Source organism: Saccoglossus kowalevskii, chromosome 2, assembly GCF_978046115.1.
Source record: "Saccoglossus kowalevskii chromosome 2, keSacKowa6.1, whole genome shotgun sequence".
NCBI lineage: Eukaryota > Metazoa > Hemichordata > Enteropneusta > Harrimaniidae > Saccoglossus > Saccoglossus kowalevskii.
Window position 1 is genome coordinate 38,089,472 of NC_140642.1, and position 25,352 is coordinate 38,114,823.

The window sequence follows — 25,352 nt, forward strand, 5'->3', positions numbered from 1 at the left end:
AACTTGTGTGTGTATGTTTGCCGTTCAGCTACGCAAGCTTGAAAAAGGTACATACAATCATAGACCCTCTAAAAGAGGGTCTATGATACAATGCAGCTATGTAGTATTGGTATAGCTTGATTTGGGTCGGTTCACAGTCTAGATTAGTCTTTACTTCACAGTTTAAATAACCAAATCTTGTGTAATACTAACTTATTTATTAAAATATTCTTATTATTTTCAAAGATATATTTTCCCATATAACATTCTTGCATAATGTTAAGATGGATTGGAATCATTAATGTACATGTATATGTGAGTTCTTTGAACCCTGGGTGTGGACAAGGGACTATAGGGTTTCTCTGTACATACAATCGTGGAGCTATAATACCTTCATGCATGGAGCTAAAAAAAGAGCTCCATGCTTCATGGTACATAATATGCATTATGTATAGTTGCTTACACCACAGTTATGTCAGCGTCTTATGAATGCAATCAATAAAAAACACAATCACATCAATAAAAAAAATCAATAAAATTATATGTTTCAATTTCAGAGATACAAAATTTGATGGAACTTTTTATGTTTATCTGTATTAAAATTTTGTGTGTTAGTATCACTTAGCGACAACTTTTACATTGTATGCTAGTACATGTATAATCATGTATGCTTGTTTTCTACAGCTATGGTGCATATATGTAATATATCAGACTCCCAATTATTTTATTTTCTGGGAAGGCAGTCTGTGTTTTTTTCCCAAAGCATGGCGAACATATGCCGGTATATTATAGTTAATTAGGTAAATTACATGATTACTGAATGTAAAAGATTAGTGGACTCTTGGTCATGTTTCAACAATCAGCAAAGCGGGGAATTCTTTTTCTTGTATTATGGTTTACAAAATAATGTACCTTGCTGGTCACAAGGCATAGGGGTCTGTTTTGTCATTAAAATTGGTTTCAAGTCTAGGGTAAACAAATGTTGCATTCATATTTATTATTGGTTGGGTAATAATACAATTCATATAATAGTCCACGTGCAAGGCAACCCTGGATTGTATTCTGCTAAAAATTGAAGAAAAAGCAAGACTAATGAGGCATATATTGAGATGTATATGCCTCAGTGAAATCACTGATTACTACGGTAGTACTGTGTAGCGAGTAGATTGAAAGCAAATCTTTGAGCAACTTCATGTAATACACATGTCAATATTACCTTGAATTCTGATTTATGTCTTTTTTTTCTGATATTAGTGATTGGTCTAAGTAAATAAAAGTAAATCCTTTATCCGCTGTTAAGATTATGCTTAAGTGGAAGAACCCAGCAAAGTGGTTCAAATCAGACAACGACTCCTATTTCTCAACGACTACTGAATTAAAGAATGTCGGCAACTATAGCAAAAATTTGGTTCTTGGGTCACCTAAGATTACAGATGTATTAACACCAGAGAAATCACCATGTGCTAGTAAAGTATGGGGACAGTGTGGAGGGCAGGATTTGATCAGTTTACTGCATGGTGATAAGGAGAACGTAGACGGTAAAGTGTTCCAGCAATGGCAGGTCAGTATGGTTTATAAAGATTACATGTTAATAATAATTTTTGACATGTTTGAAAGTGTTACAGACATCTACCATATTTGGAAAATGTGCTTCATATGTTTACACTTTTCTTTGTTTATATCTGACGCAGCAGAAATGTAAATTGTGAGACAAATAGAATTCCTTCGCTGAGTGTAAATAATCTCATAAAATACTTTTTCTGGCATTTGAGGTCGTTATCTCTCATTTAATTATAACAGTATAAGGCTGAGTCTACTTCCACTATGTGTTGGTCAATATAATTGCTATACTGTCTGTGTGCATACATGTGGTATTCTTGTAATAACCTTCTACCAGTAATATTTAATTAATCTGGTTGATATTTTAGTCTTTGTCTAGACGAAATTTGAAATGCATGTATTCTAACCTGTGTGCATTTATGGAATCCAAGATGGGCATGTCTGGTCTGATTATATTCTAACCTGTGTGCATTTATGGAATCCAAGATGGGCATGTCTGGTCTGATTATATTCTAACCTGAGTGCATTTATGGAATCCAAGATGGGCATGTCTGGTCTGATTATATTCTAACCTGTGTGCATTTATGGAATCCAAGATGGGCATGTCTGGTCTGATTATATTCTAACCTGTGTGCATTTATGGAATCCAAGATGGGCATGTCTGGTCTGATTATATTCTAACCTGTGTGCATTTATGGAATCCAAGATGGGCATGTCTGGTCTGATTGTATTCTAACCTGTGTGCATTTATGAAATCCAAGATGGACATGTCTGGTCGGATTATATTCTAACCTGTGTGCATTTATGGAATCCAAGATGGGCATGTCTGGTCTGATTATATTCTAACCTGTGTGCATTTATGGAATCCAAGATGGGCATGTCTGGTCTGATTATATTCTAACCTGTGTGCATTTATGGAATCCAAGATGGGCATGTCTGGTCTGATTATATTCTAACCTGTGTGCATTTATGGAATCCAAGATGGGCATGTCTGGTCTGATTGTAATCTAACCTGTGTGCATTTATGGAATCCAAGATGGGCATGTCTGGTCTGATTGTATTCTAACCTGTGTGCATTTATGGAATCCAAGATGGGCATGTCTGGTCTGATTATATTCTAACCTGTGTGCATTTATGGAATCCAAGATGGGCATGTCTGGTCTGATTATATTCTAACCTGTGTGCATTTATGGAATCCAAGATGGGCATGTCTGGTCTGATTATATTCTAACCTGTGTGCATTTATGGAATCCAAGATGGGCATGTCTGGTCTGATTGTATTCTAACCTGTGTGCATTTATGGAATCCAAGATGGGCATGTCTGGTCTGATTATATTCTAACCTGTGTGCATTTATGGAATCCAAGATGGGCATGTCTGGTCTGATTATATTCTAACCTGTGTGCATGTATGGAATCCAAGATGGGCATGTCTGGTCTGATTGTATTCTAACCTGTGTGCATTTATGGAATCCAAGATGGGCATGTCTGGTCTGATTATATTCTAACCTGTGTGCATTTATGGAATCCAAGATGGGCATGTCTGGTCTGATTATATTCTAACCTGTGTGCATTTATGGAATCCAAGATGGGCATGTCTGGTCTGATTATATTCTAACCTGTGTGCATTTATGGAATCCAAGATGGGCATGTCTGGTCTGATTATATTCTAACCTGTGTGCATTTATGGAATCCAAGATGGGCATGTCTGGTCTGATTATATTCTAACCTGTGTGCATTTATGGAATCCAAGATGGGCATGTCTGGTCTGATTATATTCTAACCTGTGTGCATTTATGGAATCCAAGATGGGCATGTCTGGTCGGATTATATTCTAACCTGTGTGCATTTATGGAATCCAAGATGGGCATGTCTGGTCGGATTATATTCAAGCTTTACACATATAGTTGTACATCATTCATCTTCAGATATATTTGCATGGTTATTTGTTTTGCAATCTGATTCAAGATGGCAGAGTGGTTTCTGCCATTTTATAACTGGATCTTGGTTATGTATGTACAGATTTCATTCAATCTTGGTTCAAACATCAGACATGGAAATTTGACCATGACCGAATTCAAAATGGCCAACTGGTGGCCATTTTGTTCAAGTGAATGTGGTTCTTGAGCCATCCCTCTGATGTGCATTGACCCTTCATGTTTTGACTTTGTACATTTTTTTAAATCTATTGACAGGGACTCTGTAATGCAATTACTTTTACGGAAAAATAGTAATGTGTCTTTTCTTTTTATTAATAGGATATTTGTGTATCATTATATAATCCTAGAAATATTTGTTCTGCAGTACAATTGGGTTTGATAATCAGATCATTGTTATCAAAAAGATGACTTTAAAACATAACACAGAACACATTGATGTGAATTCATTTCCTACATAATTACTGTCTGTTCTCCTAGTGATGATTTATGTAATATTTTAAACTCACTCATTGTAACATTGATCTGTGATGAATATTACCTAATTTGCATACACAGGTGTGTTTCATTACTTTGAGACAGACACACATCTACCAATGTTGTAATGTGTTTTCACAGTATTTGTCCCAGTGTTCACTGAGTTTCGTGTCCATTTCAACTCATTTCACACTGTTTAATTATTGAGGTCAGTCTGTATACAGCCATAGTAGATGATATATAATCGGTGTGGCACCATTCTGTGTTAAGTTGAAAGGCATTTAGCAGTACAATGGTCTCGACTGAATTACATTCATTTAGAATGTCTTATAACGTGCCGTCCTGTGATAAAGGCAGCTTTGATGACACACCGTCCCATGCCCGCAAGCAGCTTTGATGACACACCGTCCCATGCCCGCAAGCAGCTTTGACGTATGTTCTTATAAAAAGAAATCTAATTAAAATATAATTATCAAGGTTCAGGAAGTTTTCTTTTTTTGAATAGCTGTGTTGCTATGCAATCTGTTCTGAAGCGCAAGTTTGCAATAGGGAAGTTTCTATCAGAGAAAATTAATTGAATCAGAGGAAAACAGTAGTACTTTTAATAAGAGGGATTTACATGATGAAAATACAATAGAATACATATTATAACACACTTTTGTAATCAAGTTGAGTTTAAAAGATCCTGTTGTAAGATTGAGAGGTGAAGAACATAGTGCGTTCCTTAGATAGGATAAAAAATGGAAAAATTTGGCAAAATGAATAAATTTGGCAAAATGAATAAATTCTGGGTATTTTTCCTTCACATTACCTGCTGACACTTCTGTTATCAGGTGATGAGTTAAGACATTTTCATGGAGTTAATTTTCAGATATACATGTAAGGCATGTAGCTGAAAGTTACAAAACTTACCATTCTTTGGCTTTATAGCAATGTAATAGGTTTTTAGGTTTGATCCATAGGTGCCAATTTCTTGGATTTTCATTTAACTGGGACGTGTAAGGCACGTGTCAAGTCAATGACGGTCATCAAAGAACAGTTTCTGCTTCTTTTTGTTCATTCATGCGTCCCGTTTCAAGACCCATTTTCTGCTCAATTCTCACGTCAAATTGACTTGTTTTGTTTCAGAACTTTGCCAATGATGTAGATCGCCTGAGTCAATGGTTAACTGATATATCACAGCAAGCTGACGGTTGGCGACAACCCAAAGGTGATGTCAATAGCCTTCGAGTACACCTGGAAAGACACCTGGTAAATTAATTACATTTCTCAAATTAATTTATACCATATTGTGACATTTTATTCTGTTTGCTTGTGTTGTCTTGAAAGAAAGTCTGAATGTTAAGTTATGTTTGGACCATACTCTATAATATAGAAGCCAATTCACATCTAGCACAGTGTACACCACTGTTGTTATTTATTTGTTGGTGTGATTTATTTCATGTGAACACATCACATTTTGTAGTGTGTATATATTTATCACCTTCGAATGTCATGCGGGTCACTGTAATTTTAGCAAATACTAGCATAGTTGTCATTCTTGTCACGCATCACCTAGATTTACGTAGTCGGCAACAAAGTAAAAATTGTACTTACGAGAACCATTCTTAAGTTGAGTAAAATATGACATCATTTATTGGCTCTTATGTCAAGCATTCTCCCTCCCCATGGAGTGATAACGACAAACAGCGATCACACTTCAATGGATTGGTATCCTGTTTATGTCATGTTCTTTTCAATCAACTTTTCCCAATATTTTAAAATTTATCTCTGCAGAGCATCTGGCTGTTAGCTTATCTCAATATTGGAAGCACATTTCACTGTAGAAGTGAACATAAACCCCAGATAAAAAAGTCTGACTTATTTAGACAATACAAACCTCTATTATTTATGTATTGAAAGTTACTGATAGAGCAAATATAAAATTTAGTGGATATTTGTTTTTTGATGACAGCTGGATATACCTACTACTGGTAAATAAGGAATAATATTTTACAACACAGTCGCTACCTTTTTCCCATGTTGTATATCACTCAGATGACTTACGACTTGCAAGCGACTATTCAATAAATGGTAGCTATTAATAATCACACAGTGTTGTGCTTGTTACCTAGTCTATGGCACACCTTAGGAGTGCAAGCGAAAGAGTGATTTGCGTTCAATATTGATTTTGTTCTTTAGCGCCTGTAAGGATAAACAAACCCAGAACAATAGACTCAGTGTAGCAGAGAGCTTCTCAACGTTCTTAGTTGCTTGGCAGTTGTGTGAGAGAATGTATGTTCATTCTTACATGTTTCAAAGCTGTATATAGTTTGCTACTTGCTGTCTGTGGGTGTCTTAGGAGTTTTATTGTTTCTTTAGTAGCACGGTCTGAAAGGTGTTTCCATGGAGTGCATACTCATTGGTATCCCAACCTAGTTTTGATATGGCCAAACTCACTAGGTTTTATCTGCAGTGTATGCTTGATTTAATCACAATAATGTGCGACTGCTATTCTATAAAACATACCAAAACTCAGTCATACATGTCGATGACACAGTTCCTGTTACTACTGTGTTCTATGTCTGAAATATCAGAACAATCTTTGTGTATTTCTGATATCAAATTGGAAAACAAAATGTAAAAAAATTGCCAATATAATATGTGTGATCATAAAACAAATTGACCAGCATAATTCAGTTCATGTGTCCCTTGAAAATGGAAAAAATAAAAACAAAGCATTAAGCTTTTTTTGTTTTTGTTTGTGCATGTGTACATGTATATGCAGTCTTGAATTTCTTGAAAAGTCTTTAAATTTAGCCTATACATTGAGTATGGGAAAGTATGGAATTTCACCTTTTCTTAAATTAAAACAATTTTTTTTACAATCTTTTCTTACTGTCGTTTTACTCTTTATAATTTGTTGATATTCATTTCCCCAGCAGCAGACTTCAGGGTATTGTTCGGTTTTCTAACATGCGCTCAGATTGACTTTCTCTAAGGAGATTCCATTAATTCTGTGAAAAATGATGTCATCGATTCAGTTTAAACTTGAATGATCATTCCTTTTGCACTGACTTATAAATTACAACTAAAATGGCATGGAATCTTATCAATATGCGGTTAGTTTTTTTTCTGAGATGTAAGAACCCTGATTTATACATAGTAATTGAGTCTGATGTATATATTTCTTTATTTTGTTTTGGCAGGCATTTGCAATTGAGATAGAGACCCACCAGACATTGAAGGACAGTGTTGTGGCCGATGGACGTGGCTTTATTGTCTCGTTACCACAGTGTAGCAAGTCCTTAAATGAGAAGTTATCTGTCATTGAAAAACAATGGGAAACGTTACAGGGTCAGATTAATGTGCAATATCAGCAAATAGAAGATGCATTGAAAGCACTGGAATCAGCTATTGCTAACATTGAATATGCTAGAGTAAGTATACATCACATTTTTTATGTCAGTTAGCTTTGCAAAGTTGTTGTTAATGTCTGCTCTTGTGCAGTGCATCTGGCACAGAGTTGAATTGAAATTCAGGATCAAAATTACCAGCCTGTCAGATTATAGACACTCTAATTCATTCAATTATGACTAAGTTCATTAATAGTGCCAACCATTCACTTGGCTTAGTTTTAGAAGTGTGTGTGTGTGTGTTAGCAACTCACTTTGTTACATTGCATATCTTATGTTGTTCATTTAATTCATGGCAGTAATCCAAGAATTTAATATGATTAATTTCTTTCCTTGTCCAGGTGCACAGTCCACTCTCCATGGAGCAAACCAGAGATACGGTTGATGAGCTGACATTCAAGCTACACAGCAAAAAGAAAAAGAACTCACCAATGGAAAGCCATATTACAGCACTCAACAAACAGATGGAGAGTTTTAGTAATGGATCAAGGTGGGACACTTCACTATGCTTCTTAAGACACTAAGCTGTTAGTGATCTCATAATGTATAGTGTCTCTGTTATGCGATATTTGAAGATCTCTTTTTAGGATGTAAAACATATGAATTTATGCAGCTATTTTCCATCCAGTATTTAGTGTTTGAGATTTCAAAGTATTCTTTGAAGTTCTATGCTTGTTTTATTGCTAGGCAAAACCATGGATTATACAGTTATAAGTCTGTGAAAAATATAACTATGGTTTGTCTGAAATCGTGAATCATCTAAGAACATGTGTATTTTGAATAAATTGGATATTTTTTAATTTTAGTTTGGATGTTCTCCTGAATGTCTCGGAGATCAGTTGCCATAACAACAGTAGCAGTAGCAACAACAGTGATGAGGTAACCAATGACGAGGACAAGAATGATATGCATGATTTTGAGACTGAGTATCATGAGCTATTTGATTGGTTGAATGAAATGCAGCTCGTCATCACTGATAAGGACGCTGAAGTCATTGTTAATAACACGCAGTTTGCAGAGATTTGTAATGTAAGTGGCATTGACCTACAATGTAGCTAGTGCTTTAGGCTTTATTTTCATAAAACATTTGCCAAATGAAACTTGATTAGGCAGATCGAAAGATACAGACTATAAGTTAATTCCTCAACTAGTTTACATATAAACTACTGTGCACATTTATGTAGAACTAACAGTCATTCAGCACTAATTATTTTGCTTCACTTTTTAAAACCGAGAAAGAACTATAGTGCATGTGAAATTGTACTGTATATGGAAATATAGACTTTACAGCAGTAATTAATTAATTTGTTTAATTTGTTTATTTTTTCTTCAGGAATACAAACAAGAAATGGATGAGATGGAGACAATGAAGAAGTCGTTAAACTTCAAGGGTCATCATCTTTTGTCGGCCTACCCCAATCTGACGTCTGAAATCACATCCAAACTGTCGGATATCAACAATAAGTGGGAGTATCTGAAGGAACATGTTGTTACTGACTCCCCTTCTGGTAGTCCATCTAGTATGTTGACTGAATTGGATGAAATTCTGGTGAGATTGAGGGTCTGGTTGAATGAAGTTGAGTGCAATCTTTTCACTGGTAGCTATAGCAAGTGTTTGAATTCTACAGATGAGAAAGAGGTTGAGAAGAAGATGGAAGAGCACATGGTATGTAAAATATTATAATTGGTGAGGAGGGTGAATATAAAATAGAAGGGCATATGCTTTATGTAACATATTGCTGAAAACACTACTGAGAACACCTTTTATTGAATAAAAGATTTAAGTGAAATTGTAGATTCTGTTAAACATTGTAAAAATTGGAGGAAATTCTGCATTTCTTCATTTAAATGTTTTTTGCTTCAATCACTACACAAGCTGCATTGACATGAATGGCTATTTAGTCCCTGTTCAGATATGAAACCTTGATGCACATCATTTTGTTTTTCAGATCGTATTCAAAATGGCTGACTGGTGGCCATTTTGTTTTGATGTATGTTGTTCTAAAGCCATATATCTGATATGCTTTGACTGATTATGTTAAAATTTTATATATGCATTATACATCATGTCATAGATATACAGATTTATTGGATTGACGATCTGTTATAAAATGGCCGACCGGTAGCCATGTTGTTTTCAATTAATGCTGTTCTCAATATGGACAAGTACTTATTCGATAATCAGATACAAGATGACTGAATGTCAGTTTTTTTAATGTTAAAAAATCATTATAATCAAGCATCAGCTTCTTGATATCTCTGACATGTTTATGTTCCAACTATAACAACTATATATCTTAAATTTGATAACTAATGGTTTTTATATTAGATCCTTATATGAAGCACATTTTCATCCCAAATTGTAAGGTACGTCTGTTTTTGACATTACAGGTCTTACAGACGGATATTGAGAAACATGCACGTGGAGTAACGGCTGTGTTGACATTGTGTGATATCTTACAAGATGATCCAAGGGCATGTACTTGTGACAAGGATAGAAAATCATTGCAATTATCAGCAATAAATCTAGAAAGAAGATGGCAATCTATTTTATTACAAGCTATTGACCTGCAGTCTAAGTTGGAGGACAAACTACACACATATAAGGTAAGGGTACTCATACTCAGGGTTCTTCCCATAAAAAATGGAAGAACTGTACCTAATCTGCATATACATTAGCATATCATTTGCAGGATAATTATCATAATAAATTTTATTTAAATTTAGGAGTAGTGCTGAGGTGGTAATGATATTGCCATGGAGTTAAATAATAAAGCAGGAGCCCTCTGGGCTATTTTGGCCTGGGAGACTACTTCATATTATATATTAAGGGGTTAGCATATGTTTAATGTGTTTTTTGTCAATTTTTTTTTTTAGTATAAATTATTGATGGTTATGATAGTATCTATGACTGTGCTTTTATTCTAAACAAAAACTCCATTTTATAATGCTTATTTCGACGTTTTTTTCTATTTCAAAACATTGCCACAAACACCACCAACACAAGCACAACACTCGCATGAAAGTAATCCTAATTGACACTTGATGAAAGATTCGATTTGCATATCAATACTACAAAGTTTACGTAATTACGGTACTCATTTCGCCCAGCCTTCCGCTTTTACACCCACAGCTTATTGCTTGATTTCCGACCGCGCGGTCTTGTCCGACTGGAAACCGACAGCATTTTAATCTCTCTTTTTTCGCTCGCTCGCTCATTGAAAACATTGACTGCTCGCCAAAACACTGATCACACATGAGTAGTCGAAATGGTGGTTTTTCAAATTTAATAGTTGCATGACAACCAATCGTCAAAGCAACTTAACTGGGACCTCTTGTTACGTGTTTTAGGTGCTTGTTCTAAATCAGTAAATGTAATATTTTAAATTATTTTAATGAGACAGTTACGTGAAAAGGGCATAGGTAACTTCTTTCGACAGAGCAGAGGAACAAGGAAAATGTTAATGATTATTTCCAAAAATAACGATACCAAAACCACGTCGGTCCACAGGTGGTCGGTCTGGTATAATTTGGCATTCAATTTTCAAAATTAAATCACGATCAGTGAATGAGTTCGATCTATACGTACCGTAAAAGTGTTCCCACAAAAAAATATTTTGACTAAAACGGCCACATGCTCTGAAAAAACAGAGCTTGACATAAATGAATAATTCAGAAAAAAAACATGTCAAATTTAGTTATAGCACTGTGGTTATAGCCATAAATATTTGGTGGCCAGACGATGAACAATTCGAAAATCAGGATTCACACGGAAGTTCCTCAGGGCTGAAAATCTTCGACCCTACTCTGGGTTACCTTATTTCACAACTAACAAAGAAAACTGATTCGCCGTGAACTCAGCTTAATTTTACTTCTTTCTGAACTGAGGTCAAATCCCCTCCGTTAGTCAAAATATACCGATGTTTTTCAGTGAATAATTTTGAAGCCTGTCACGGAACAAAAAAAAAACTATGTGAATCGAAGCCGGAGATTGGACGGTACGACGACCCTTCAATTAGCGTCAAATATGCGTTGTTACAACATCATTGATTTGCTGAAAGTCACCTGATCGGAGCACGACCTGGGTCACAGAACCATATTTGCGAGAGAACCACACCCACATTTTCAACCATTTTCAGAGCGGAAGTTGCCAATAAATGTTGAAAATCTCGTGCATTCCATGTATTCGGATACATATGACAAACATGTAAAATTAACAAATACACAAAGAGGTGTAATATTAGGTTTTATTTTAGGCTTAGATTAAATATTTTCTTTCACTCAGCCCATGCATGGAACTGCCATTTAGCTTCATGGTCCTTCAGCTTGTCTTCGCCTTGAGGAAAACAACAATAATTATACAAACCGTAAACACATTGCGAAGACTCGACAATCGGGAAAGAAAACCCAGACAACCAAGTCGTACTTGTGTTGAAATGCATTTTGTATTTCACGTCAGAATATTGTTGAAAATAAAATATTCAATCCAAGCCAAATCGAAGTCAAAGGGTCAGATTGCGTGCATATAATTATAGATAGTTAAAACGAAAAGTATTCGATCTTTTGTCGGCTGTTCAACATTTATAAAAACCAGTAAGACAATTATAAGACAATGTGAACCTCGGGAAATTTTCTGCGAGCGAGCGGGAGGAGATATTTCGGGATTTTCGCCATCGAAAATAAAGCGGAAATTGTCCAGTCGAATTCAACAAGCGGTCACAAAAGCGAGCGGAAAAAGGCGAAGTCATTGCTCTTGTTCGCACCACGGTTTATAAAAAAGAAACCGTGTTTGCACGCTTGCGACGACGTACCTCACTATCAGTTTTACAGTGAACAGTAATCAAATCAAACTTGAAGATATCTTGTGCACACGGCCTAAACCATTTTCTTTATTTGGAATAACTCCGCCTCCACACCATATTAGTAATATGCAAATCACTACGTCACTTTCGCGGGAAGTCATCACGTTGTCGGTTTAGCCCCGACATTAGAAGGCATTATTTAGTAGCTGGTCGCTAGGCAGACATGTTTCAATAACTATAACTTCATATTTTTCAACATTTTTAGGCCTAGTTGGACGTTTTTTTGCGTTTATCTTGAAATTGATTTCTACGTAGTTCTACAGATTCAGTACGCAATTTCTAACAAACGAAAAGTCAGATCGTCGCCATTTTTGGTCAACTTTACCGCTATATAGAGTACTGGAGGAATGTTCCTGGATTTTTTTCTGTCTGCCTTTGTTTTGATTTTTTGCTTATTTTTATATAGAGACATGTTGTTTTTACTCAGGTATCAACGTCCAAACATTTGAAATAAGGCGACATAAAAAAAATTATAAGAATTAAAATTATAGTTGCAAAAAAACGAAAAACATTGTACTTGAAGCACTCCTCTATAATATTTACATTAAAAAATATATTCAGTCGTGCTGCAAATTAATTATTAATTGCATCATTAACCGTTTTACTCCATTTTCGCATATTCTTGTGATCACGTGACTTGGTATTTGCATAATTTAAAAAAATGCCATATTTCCAAAGTTTGAAACAAGATCTTTATTTTGGTATATAACATGTATTGGTAAAATGTATGTTTCAATCTGTAAATTGAGGCCAAAAAATTTAACCAGCGAACGTATGCAAACCCATAAGAGGTTATTATGAGGATACTGCAAAGTATGCACAAAGACAGTACAGCAAGAGTATTGACCAACGCTCAGCGGAGGTTGAAGCAACTGCGAACTGTTTGAGTGCATACTTTGCAGTATCCTCGTAATGACACACCACACCCAATTGAACAATTGTAAAACAGATTTTACTGCTCACCAGTGATTTAAAAGGATAAATGCTCCATTGACAGTAGTGTACATGTAATAATGTTAACTTTTCTCTTCACTATGTAGGGAACTGTTACAACTCCTAATACTGATGCTGTGAGCACTGCCTCAGCCACTGGTAGCACCACAGTTGATGGACAAGTGAATAGCGAACCCAGCTATCCAGTTATGAGTTATTTGTATGGTTCAAGCAGAATGGTAGATGGTCTAATTGATTTCGAATACGATCAGTATGAGATGGCTGAGGACACAGATTTGATTCCAATCAGAAAGGCTTTCTCTGAGAATGATGCGTTCAGTATGAGTGATCTCTCCGACATTTCTGTGGATGATGAACTAACCTTTGATGATGTACTCATGATGAAAGATCAGGATGACAGTGATTCAGCGGATAGCGAACTGGAATTTGAGAACCTGAACAACTTTGATTTAAATATGTCTTTTGAATCCTTTGGGATGGAAGATGATATTTTTATGATGGAGGATATCAACCAAGAAGATGTAGAGAAAGTGGAAAAAATTAGAGAGCTGGCCACAAAACGACAAAAGAAGGTAAAAAAGTTGAGTAAGAAAATGGAAGACTCTGATGAGAAAGAGGTTAGAAAAGGAAGAAAGAAAAGACGATCTCGGGGACATCGACGATCGTCCAATATAATAGCAGATCCTGAAATTAAAAATGTTGGTGGCAATTTAATTCTGGTGGAAGAAAATAGTTGTAAATCTCCAAGAAGTAGGAAGAGTGATGGGCGATTACATTATCACTCGAAAGCCATACCAAGAAAGATTCAGTTTGGCAGCAGTCCAGAGCAGTCATCTAAAAGTATCAAACCCCAGTTGACAAAAATGGCTAAAAAGCATATTGAGGTTGAAGAAAAGTTTCCCAAATCTGTTGATGCACTGACCAAAGCAGTTGAAGAAGCATTAGAAGCATTCATGCCAGACAGACATTTCAATGATGACAAGTGTAAGTTAGATCTACTGGATGTAAAACTGGACGATAGTTTGGTTTGGAGTGGTTCCTCTTATCGGAAAATGGGTAGTGGTATGAGCAGAATTCTGATGACTGCTGAAGGTAGTGCAAAAGATTTAGATGTCTCAAGAAATTCATCATTTGGTTCCTTCAGTCCACGGAGTGAGAATGGTTTCAGCAGCATGGATAGTAGCCCAAAAAGCTGGATTGAGAGTATAACATTGGCCAATGAAATGGCAGAAAACAATGGTAATACGTTTGAAGTTTGCACTGATGGTTCTGATGAAGAAACAACTCCTCTTGCCAAGGCTATCTCACATAAATATGGTCACCATGATGACATCTTCCAGCTTGACCTCAGTGAAGGTGAAGATGATGACAGTTATGATCAATATGTGTTAAAAGATCTTGACAGTGAAAATGATAAAATGTTGTCCGTATTGCAGATGTTGAATATTGAATGTCAACAGAATGGTCCTAAGGATAATTGTAACCTTGGTGATGCAACTATAAAAGTCAAAGAAGATGCAGCTCCATGGAGACAGAGAAATGCAACATCTTTATTTGATGAGATAGGCCCTAACCATCAAATAAAAGAGAAGGGAAAACGAAAATTGTTTCCATCATTAATTGCTTGTGAGCAAGATTTGAAAAATCCACGAGTAGAAGAAATGAAATCATTTAGATTCTTTCCATCTTTAATTCCAAATGAAGCAGAAAGTGAAAATACAAAGCCCACTGGAATTCCGCTTCCGGGTCTTAAAGTCAAGGGTGTAAGTTTTGCCCAGAACTCTGAATCCACATCTCCTTTATTCCAAAGATCTCTAGATGATGATGCTGTGGATGATGCTGAGGATGAAGAAGAAAAAATGGCTATATATCCTTTGTTAGCTACTCCAGCAACTCCAGATTTGCCGTCTGCTCATTTTGTAACAACTCCTAAAGCAACAAATTCAGTTGATGATGATGATGACTGTGATGTAATAAATATTTATCCTCTGCTCACAACTCCTGAAACACCTCTTCTTTTGTCTCAACAAGAGCCCAAGACTTCTGTTATTACACCAGCAAATGTGAAGAAGTGTGACATCTCTCCTCATGTTAACGGTCAGATTGAGTTTCCCAAGACACCTAAAACACCGTCATCACCAACAGTAAGTCCATGGTCAACTCCCAGAGTGACAGCATCTCAACTAACCTTCCCAAGAACACTTTTGAGTAAATTGATGGAGAAGGATGAGCTAAGCTTGATTACTTCCGGAGATGATTCCTATGTCATTAACAGAGATTCATCTTTGATCACTGACAGTATTGAGAATCAAAACAGTGATGGTAGTGGGGAGTCATTGTGTCTTGTTGCTAGGGTGGATGAAGATCTTCAGAAAGAACTAGATGATGTACAGCAGGATGGAATGGATAGAACATCTAATGTGGTGCTTGAGTCAGTGGTCACAGATGATCAAAATATCTGTAGAATAGAGAGTCCTGTAACAAGTGAATGGTCCAGTATGTCAAGCAACAGTTACATATCTGAAAATGCTTCACCACCAGATGTACCCTTGATGGCTGCTAACTCGGATCTAAGTTGTTTGGATAGCTCTATTGAATGTAGCTTGGCTGCATTATCACCGTTAGCCAATGCTGTTCATAATACAAGTATGAGTGATTTCTGTTCCTATGTGTCAAACCTGGCCAAGAAGTGCAGCGAAGGAGAGTTGAACACGTGTGTTACATCAACCGTGAAAAGGATGAAGACCAAACCTGCATTGTCATGCCAACAAGAATTAGCATCTCTTGAGGAAGTGCTACAAGATGACTGTATTGAGGAGTTAGATTTGGATGGTTCAGTCAACTTCAGAGCCTCACCACAGGTCTGCGGGTACATCTCACAACTTGCAGAAGAATGTCTGCATGCTGAGCTTCCTGAGAATAGGAAGCTGCCATCAGAGCATGTAGCAAGCAGTATTAACAAGGATCGAGTGTCTAGTGAAAGCGGATTTCTGGCTGATGTTTCCTGTGTTGGAGAAGATTCAATGCTTGGATCATCCTATCTGGACTATCTGCCACCCAGGGGACATCTACAAAGAAGAGAAAGTGAAGATGAATATTTTAGAATCCAGCACAGGATTGGAAATTTATCAATTGAGATATTTAGTGAGAGTGGGGACAGTTCTGGAGAGATGATGAATAAAGATGAAGAGAGAGTTCACTTTAACGAAAGCGCTAGTTATGAAGGCAGTGATACTGATAAGGAAGAAAACCAGAATGATGATGATAACGAATGTGATGATGGATGGTTTGATGCTAGTGATCTAGAAAATGATCTGATAGAGAAAGATGAAAGATTGATAAAAGGTGAAGATGATGGTATTGAAGATGATGATGATGATGCGCTGACTGAGAATTCTTTAATCAATGCCTTGCAGAAAATACTGAAGTCACTGAGTGATGAGGTATTTATATTTCCCATTTCTCCACAAGCTGTTGTTTTTTTTCTTCACAATTCATAATTTCTGATTTTTGTGCAAATCTATTACTGAAAATATGCTATTTATGGGTTTTCTACAATTTTTTATTGATACGCACTGTTTTTATAGTTGCGATATTTCAAGGTAAATCATATTAGGACATATTACATATTATGTTCATTAACCTCTTAAAATTTTAATATTGATTAACAGGAATTATCCAATAGTGATAGTGGTGATGAGGAAGATAATGATAAAGTTGCTATGGTTACAAATGATGTTAAGATGGATATGGAGGACATTGAACTTCGGGATAGTGGTAGATTTTCTATGAGTACCAAGGTAATGTATATTCACATGCTATGTGACTAGCACTCACTGATGGCTATTCATCTATTGGCATTTTTAATGTTGACAATGTTGCCTCGAAGCTATCCCCTGAAATAACAGTCTAAACCTTGTAGATTGGAACTGTTTTATTTGAATTTTTGGCATTTTATGAACATGTGTGATATATTTTGTAATTTTTTTACATGGTGCATTGCATCATGGGAGATGTTTGCATCATTCAAAACTGTCTTATACTCAATACTATGTAACAAGAAATGTGTCAACCCAGAACTTTAAAAGTCACATGTTTCCCCACTGACTAGAGCAGAACTTTATTGATTGTGTTAAATGTGAAAGATGGTATTTTAAATTATGACATTAATCTTTTCAGAGCTATGACTGCAGTCCTTTACACACGTCAACACCCATGGAGGAACACGTCAAAGGCTCTGGCCTTATTCCAGATAGACTAATTGGGAATCATTCTGAGAACAGTGTTATGAGGTCCATTCCAGATTATTTATATCACCATGGTAACTGGAGATTAGTTTCTCAAAACTGTGGAGAATCTTTGTGCGCTGAAGAATCGATTGTCCGCTGTGAGTTAACAATGCTGAGTTCTGGAATAAGATCTGAAAGTCTGAGTGTGGTTACAGATATGGTGGATAGCACGTTGATTTCACCACCTCTCTCTCCCAGTCAGGAGAATAAAGCACAGCAGACTGATCTATGTCTACTTCCTATTGGGTATGCTGAGCACAACTCCAACAAAGCTGGAAATGTGGTTGAATCCTGGTCTGCCAATGCAACAAATGTCGTTGAATCTCAGTCTGCAAATGCAACTTCTTCATTTTTTCATCGTGTTTTGAAATTTGCCATTCCTATATACTTCTTCTTGGTGTTGTTTGTATTTGTTGTTTTGATTTTACCAGCGGTTATTGAAAATTTGGAAGGTGAGTGTAGTGTTTCCTTGACAGAGCGACTGCTGTTCAGTAGTCTTTCATGGGAGCCTGTCTTAAAATATGTGAAGGGACCCCCACCGTTATGAAAGGTCACTTGGACCCTATATTTGAATGGACTGACCCATTATTTGTTAAGCATTTCATCAATTTCAGTTAGTTACAATAATCTAGGTACTGTGTATTCATTTTTTTCCACTTTATTTATTTATGCTGGGATAGAAAGTTACATTGAAGACATGTAGCATTGCTACCTTTTTTTGTGAACAATGTTATATATATAGTTAGGCAATAAGTAGTATGCAAGTTAGGCAATAAGTAGTATGCAAGTTAGGCAATAAGTAGTATGAAAGTTGGGCAATGAGTGGTATGAAAGTTAGACATAAGTGGTATGAGAGTTAGGCAATAAGTGGTGTGGGAGTTAGGCAATAAGTGGTATGAGAGTTAGGCAATAAGTTATATGCAAATTAGGCAATAATTGGTATGAATATCAGGCATTAAGTGGTATGAAAGTTTAGGAAGTTATTTGCATGAAAGTTTTGCATTTAACTATTTAATAGTTAGGGAGTTATTTGTATGAAAGTTAAGCTGTTATTTGTATAAAAGTTGGACAGTGTAAGAAAGTAAGGCAGTTATTTGTTAAGTTTAAATATGTGCAATTAATAGTGTGGCTGAGTTGTGAGTATAATTTATGAATGAGCTACATGCTGGCAAATAATTTGTAAATAATAAGATTATTTTAATTGAATTCCTCAAGTATACTGAGTATAATTAGAAGCTGTACTTTATTTAGAACAGATTCTGACAGATTTATGTCTATAATGTTTGGACCATTGTTGTCACATACTCCAAATAACTGATTATGTTTCTGAAATGTAAATTTTATACTCAATATATAGTAAGACACAACAGAGGTGTCAGCTAAGACTTTTAGGGAGGAGGGGTGTGTATGTATAAACTCATTCAGCTGTGTCAGTATATTGGATCAATGATAATTCAGAACAGTTGAGATATTTTAAATTATGAGTTTTGGTGCTGTTACAAGATATTTAAAATCGCTGCCATCTTATTTCAGTGTGTTCGTGATGGATATTGAATGATAGTTGGTCACTTTTTATTTTTGTTCATTTTTTTTCATCATATATGTATAAACTTTGGAATTGTTCTTGAAAGCTCATTTTGTGATATAAAATGTCAAAAATGAGATATTCCATTTTGAAGTAAATGACAAAGCAGACAGTTGTGACTTATTTGAATTCAGAGCAAGTGTTAATGGGTCAGCTGTAACATATATATAAGTGGCTGTGCTTGCATTCTAAGCAACTTTACATAAATAATTAGAAGATTCATGGTGTTGAAATAAAACCCTGAGATGGAGACGTTGTACATAACTAACCAATACTAATATTTAAATAAATTAAATTTTTTTTACTAACAAGACTAACACCACCAGTACTCAGGGTTTTTAAGTTTTAGAAAAGTTTGAATAACGCCTTCCAAGAAAACAGATGTTCTAATTATTTAAAGTCGATTTCTGTAAAATACAGTATTTTTTGACCATTTTGTAAATGATAATTTTTGTCAGTCTATTCAGTCTGTCTGCTTTGTTGGGCTGTGATGCTCAAGAAAAATAATATAAAACACATTTTTTCAGGTAAAAATGCAAGAAAAATATGCATTCTGAAATTCAGAGCCATGTTATTATTTGTATCTGCAGTATCTATCTTGTTTTAGATATGAATCTGAAATATTTCTCAAAATACAAATTTTTGTAAACCAAAGTTTATACTTTTTTTATTTGTTGTAAGACCAAATGTATATATTTAAGTGAAAAAAGGATGTTTGTGAGATATATTTTGTATGATATTGTATATATGTTTATGTTTTGTATGTTTGTTTTAAATGAATTTGAGATGTTACTAATGTATATAAGTTTTGAGAGATGCTAAAAATCCTATTACAGAGTATATATTTTGTATGAAAGTTGAATTTGTTTTTGTATGAAAGCCAGTTAGCTGTAACTTGTAATTCTTTCTAAACTTCTTCTACAAAAATGCATATTCAGAAAAATTTTACTTTTATTTTTTTAAACGATTTGGCGATGAATATTGACATACAGTCATATTATAATTTAGTGAAACTAATCGTGTATCTAAATTGCCTTGTGTATATTTCATGAATTGCATTTATAGAGGCAAGAGTTGTTTTTTTGAAAATTTTGAAATCATTATACTGAGCAAAAATTACCTTTATACCAAATCAGTAACCATAGAGATACATTTTGTAACTTGCATAATATTATGCAAATGACATACATATGTATATTACATTACAGACATTCTAACATGCTAGCCAATGTGTGTTCATACACAAAGGTAATTCTTGCTCAGAATTTCATGGTTTAAAATGTTTGCAAAATTTAACAACACAACTCCTCCATAGATAGAAATTAAAGATGCTTTATGGACGAAAAAATATATTCCTAATATTTTTGTTTAACACTCCATCCTGTAGACCAAATTTGATTAAGGACAATTTTACGTTTGCAGGACACAACACAATGTTCACAAGATGAAAAAACACTGATATTCATATGCAGTGATTATTATTTTATGTAGCAAAACAAGCAGTGCACATGTGTATTAAATTGTCATTGCTTCACTGAATGAATATTCAGATGTGGGCTACAAGAACAGAGTTTTCAGTTCATGATAATTATTAGTCTAATGTTTAAAAATTACATATTGTCGTTCATATAGTATCTTTAACAGCACTGTAATGGAATTACCAGTTGCATTATTCAGAAATATGTTTGTATGAAATGTACAAGTTATTGTATAAATCATGTGTATAAGTGAAATTTTTTTTTGTACATTTGTATGTAAGATTATAATAAATATTAACACAGTATTCTGTGTGTTTTGAGTTTTCGCAGCCAATGTGTGCTCGTGAGTACACAATGCAAGTATGTAATGAATTTGTAAATATCGGTACTATGTTATCTCCCTTCTTTAATCCCGTTTCTATATCCCAGTGACTCTGTATCCCCTCCTTCCCAGTATTCAGTTGATTGTTCCCTGGTATCCGAGTATTCAACCCATGTTCCTTTATCCCAGTAACCTTTTATCACTCCCTCCCGGTATTCAATGCATGTTCCTTTATCCCACTTATGTAGTTCCCCTTTCTCAGCATTCAAACAATGTATTTTTGTCCCAGTATTGAGTAACATTAAACAATGAAGTCATCTTTGGCAGTATTCAATCCATGATCAAATCTCAAAATTCAACTCTAGTCAAATGAATGAGAGCAATCAATCACCATTCCTCTATCCAAAGACCTTGTATTCTGGGCATTTATTCCATGTTCCTTAATCCCAGTAATACTGGGTATCTCCTTCCCAGTATTCAATCCATATTGTTTCTCTCTATTATAAGTATTTTATTTTATCCAAACATGTATGTTTTGTTCCAATTTACTGCCACATTTTCTTGTACTATCTTCTCTCTTAAAGCATTACTTTCATCTCTTTCACTTTACTGCCTCTTTTCATGTATAACATAAATTCAAAATTATTTAAAGTTAAATAGTATAGATTTAGTTGAATATAAATCTGTGTAACAACCTACCACTTACTTGTTACTATGAATGCAATAAAAACTGGACATTAAAAGTGTACTGTGTTGTCTGCATTACTTTCTTTCACCCAACAATATATAAAACAAAGGAAACCATTGACTTTTGTGAGGGCGCCATCTATAGCCTGCTGTCAACTTTGTTAGAAACAATGTATTGGCTGAAATATCTTGATGGTAGAAACTGCCTCGTTCTGAATTATATTCACATTTCTCTGCAAACCCTAATGACTACCAGGATATAAACAAAAGAATCTGAATTGTTGGCTGTGAGGGCGGCATTTATAGGTAAAGCCAAAATACAAATACTGTGGCACATCTTGTAATGTGAAGAACACATTCAACTGACACGAACAAAAGAACAGAAGGAGGGCGCTATTTACGGAAACCTGTTCAATACATATAGCATAACTATTGCAACCTTGCCCATTTAGATTCTAAATATTAAATACAAATTCAGAAAATGAATACAACTATGTACTTGCTGCTTTGTACAATATTTTCTTGCTGGGTAAAAGAATTAAATTTCTGAAACAATAAATGTAACTAACAATTTTGCACAAAAGATGTCAACAAATGGTGGGAACAATTCTGAGCAAAACCAGGAAAAATGTGGTCATGAGGAAAATGAACATTCATTTTCCTTCAATTAATACTATAAAACAGTAAAAACTTCAAAATATTTTCTTAAAAAAATTGGCAAAGTAATTATTTGGTGTATTTTTGTAATTTATTGTCTACTGAAATTCTGACTGATAACAGGGTTGTTTGTTTTTGTTCTCCAAAATTTCCTAAGTACTAGTATTTGTTTTCCAGTCAGATGCACAAAGTACTGGGGATCACAGATACCATGCAACTCCCAGATATTCACTAGCCAAAAGATTCTTCTCTTGCCTGATAAAGCCCTGATCACCCCCCCCCCCCCCCTTCTGGGGAAAAAAAACTACCAGCATGACATACACATTTTCAACTGCTGCATGTTTTTCTTGTCCTAAAGAAGGGTGTTAACAATTTGACATCGGTTTGTATTTCTGAGAAGCATAAGAAAAACTTAACACAATTTACTATTTTGCTGCATCAAGAATTTTATTACCTAGACCACACACATGCTACATGATGAGAGAATAAACAAATACACATTCTTCACTTGGCAGCAGAAAATTCTAATCTAAAAACAGCGAAATTGGTAAAAAGACAAGAATGTGAAATTATCAAACAAATTTTTATACATATATTAAAAGTCCAAGGGTGAATATTAAAATCCAAATATACATATTGAGAAAAGATACGTTTTAAAATCATTTGAAAGGGAATGATAGCTTTGCATAGATAGAAAAAATGTACAGCACATTTATGAGTGATCTCATGGTGACGTTTCCTACTACTGGTAAACAATTTCCAATTTTGCTTTCTGGTATACTGTCCACCGTTTAATTTTCTCTGCTAATAATGATCATGATTTGATAAATATTATGACAGACAAATTTTTAGAAAGGCACCTTGACACATCAGCTTAGGTTCCAAAATGAAATGTTTACTGTTCTAAAATATCGCAGTATAACTCTTTAAAATTAAAGCGGTTGACAGTATCTTTTACAAACATCATGAACTGCAAAAGAAAACTCAATAAGGAACTAAGCAATCTGGTAAACATCTTGGAATGTTACTCCACATTTATAAATTATAAGAGATGTACAAATATTGCACAAATGCATGAAGGGAGTAGAGCAAAAGTAATGGGTGTGTACAGAGGTTGCCATCTTCGGCAGCCAAGGCTTAAGTTCATCCAATATGAATACCTCCAAACAAATGGACAGTCTAGCTTTAGCAAAACTGTATGATTCTGAAGATTGCAACCATGGAGCGCCCTATTGCATATATTGAGATATCCTTGTGATAATTATTATACATCTACTTCCTACATCTACTTCCTATGAAATCAGAATCTGATATAAGCATCAAGTTTAAAAAAACTACAGCCACACTAAGTGGGGTATATGCTAACTTGGTGACAAATCTTGGAAATATGTTAAATTGTGACCAATGTAAATTGTTAATAAATATTAAAACAAATCAGCAATTCGGAATGTGGGTCAGTACAACAAACAGATAGAAAGCCTGATTATCCGAGTCAGTAACAAGACCAATAATAGCATAGATCTCGGTCACAGCAAATGTTATAGGTCTTAGGCAGTTTATATGTTAAAGCACATGATATATGTTGTATACATTGCATGGAGCCCAAAACAAACAAGATGGAGCCAGGCAGTCATGGTGCTTTAAATTAATATAAACTAAATACAGTTGATAAATAAGGTAAACATATAAATAACATCTCCATTGCTAATGGTTGTTGTATCAACTATTTTACAGACTCCGAAATCAAGAATTTATTACCATCATCTTAGTGACTGATTAAGTACATTCCTATCAACAAAATAGAATGAATAAGATCTACAGATAAAAGTTTGATAATAAATAACTAATTGAGCATAGAGAATGTGTTGAAGTCTAAAAAGTAATTTTGCTTTGTAAAAAGTGATAAGTATTTATACATTTAAAAAAAACTTTAACAGCCAGCAAGACCTGTTTGGCACTTAAAAACCAAGATTAAATAGTATAAAAGTTAAAATAAATAGAATAAAAGCAGTATATTTGTAGAAATGACTACAACATGTTAACCACTCCAAATACATTACAATAATAACTACCATTCGGTTAAAATATGTTTTACAGAATTAATAATAAACATTATTTGTTTGTAATAGTTATAGTTATTGACTTTGGTGAATCTTCAAAACATTCTTTATGATTATAGATTGCAACATAATAGAATGGCCAATAGTGTATACATGATCAAAAATGAAAGCAATGTTGAAATCAACACTAACATATGTTTTTGATAAATACATTTAAATTATAATGAATAATTTATATTACATAAATCCATAAATTGTTATAGAACATACTATTGGTAGCACACACTATTGTCACTATTCAAACACATCATACAGCCTATGTAGGAATAGTTATAGACATTATAATACAAAGTTGAAATCTGAGTATGGGAAATCGTCTTGGTGTACAACCTGCTGTATATTCATTTTCAGTGATAGGGGTGAAACAATAAAAATACCATTAATTAGTGATTCATCTTTACATGGCAGCCAGTAGCATTTTGACTTAACGAAAATGAAAACAATGTTGGAAACAACATTGACGTATGTATCCGTGTAAGACATACAGATAAGCATGAAGAATCTGAAAAGACATTGTTTTATATATTATATTTTCAGCTACATTAGTCATGCACGCTATTGGTGATGTGCTTCTAACAAATATGGTATACCTAATTATTATAATAATAAATAATATACTGACCATATTGGCCAATAGGCATGTTGAAAGCATCGTATATACAAATGTGTTTATACATATATAACTGACATGCTCTGTGTAAAGTTTATTAGCCTACAGGAATGAACCATGGGATTGAAAGGCATCTCAGATAAATGTATCGATTGGAACATACACATAAATTGAATGAAATATTACTATAATATATGATATAGATTATAGATGCAGGTCACACATGCATCCATGCTAATATTCATGATCACTATAAGTCAACAGGCATACATCACTGAACATGAATTAATTTACATACACACTGACAGAGAAAAATATTCAAATTTGTGATTTGACACTATATATATATATATATATATATATATATATATATATATATATATATATATATATATATATATATATATATATATACATATATATATATATATATAAACTTGAG

At 34.5% G+C, this 25,352-nt stretch overlaps 1 protein-coding gene across 2 annotated transcripts in view; it reads left to right on the top strand.

The window, feature by feature from the left end:
• LOC102804129 (uncharacterized) overlaps nucleotides 1-21,259 on the top strand; it is a 34,504-nt gene extending 13,245 nt beyond the window's left edge. For both annotated transcript variants that reach the window (XM_006817396.3, XM_085495218.1), the window contains exons 2-11: nucleotides 1,234-1,540; nucleotides 5,080-5,202; nucleotides 7,140-7,370; nucleotides 7,688-7,836; nucleotides 8,153-8,375; nucleotides 8,680-9,012; nucleotides 9,738-9,953; nucleotides 13,249-16,605; nucleotides 16,834-16,962; nucleotides 17,342-21,259. In XM_006817396.3, coding sequence (XP_006817459.2) covers nucleotides 1,283-1,540; nucleotides 5,080-5,202; nucleotides 7,140-7,370; nucleotides 7,688-7,836; nucleotides 8,153-8,375; nucleotides 8,680-9,012; nucleotides 9,738-9,953; nucleotides 13,249-16,605; nucleotides 16,834-16,962; nucleotides 17,342-17,998 — 5,676 coding nt within the window. In that variant the 5' untranslated portion in view covers nucleotides 1,234-1,282 and the 3' untranslated portion in view covers nucleotides 17,999-21,259. The remainder of the gene's footprint in view (nucleotides 1-1,233; nucleotides 1,541-5,079; nucleotides 5,203-7,139; nucleotides 7,371-7,687; nucleotides 7,837-8,152; nucleotides 8,376-8,679; nucleotides 9,013-9,737; nucleotides 9,954-13,248; nucleotides 16,606-16,833; nucleotides 16,963-17,341) is intronic.
• Nucleotides 21,260-25,352: the final 4,093 nt, after the last annotated feature.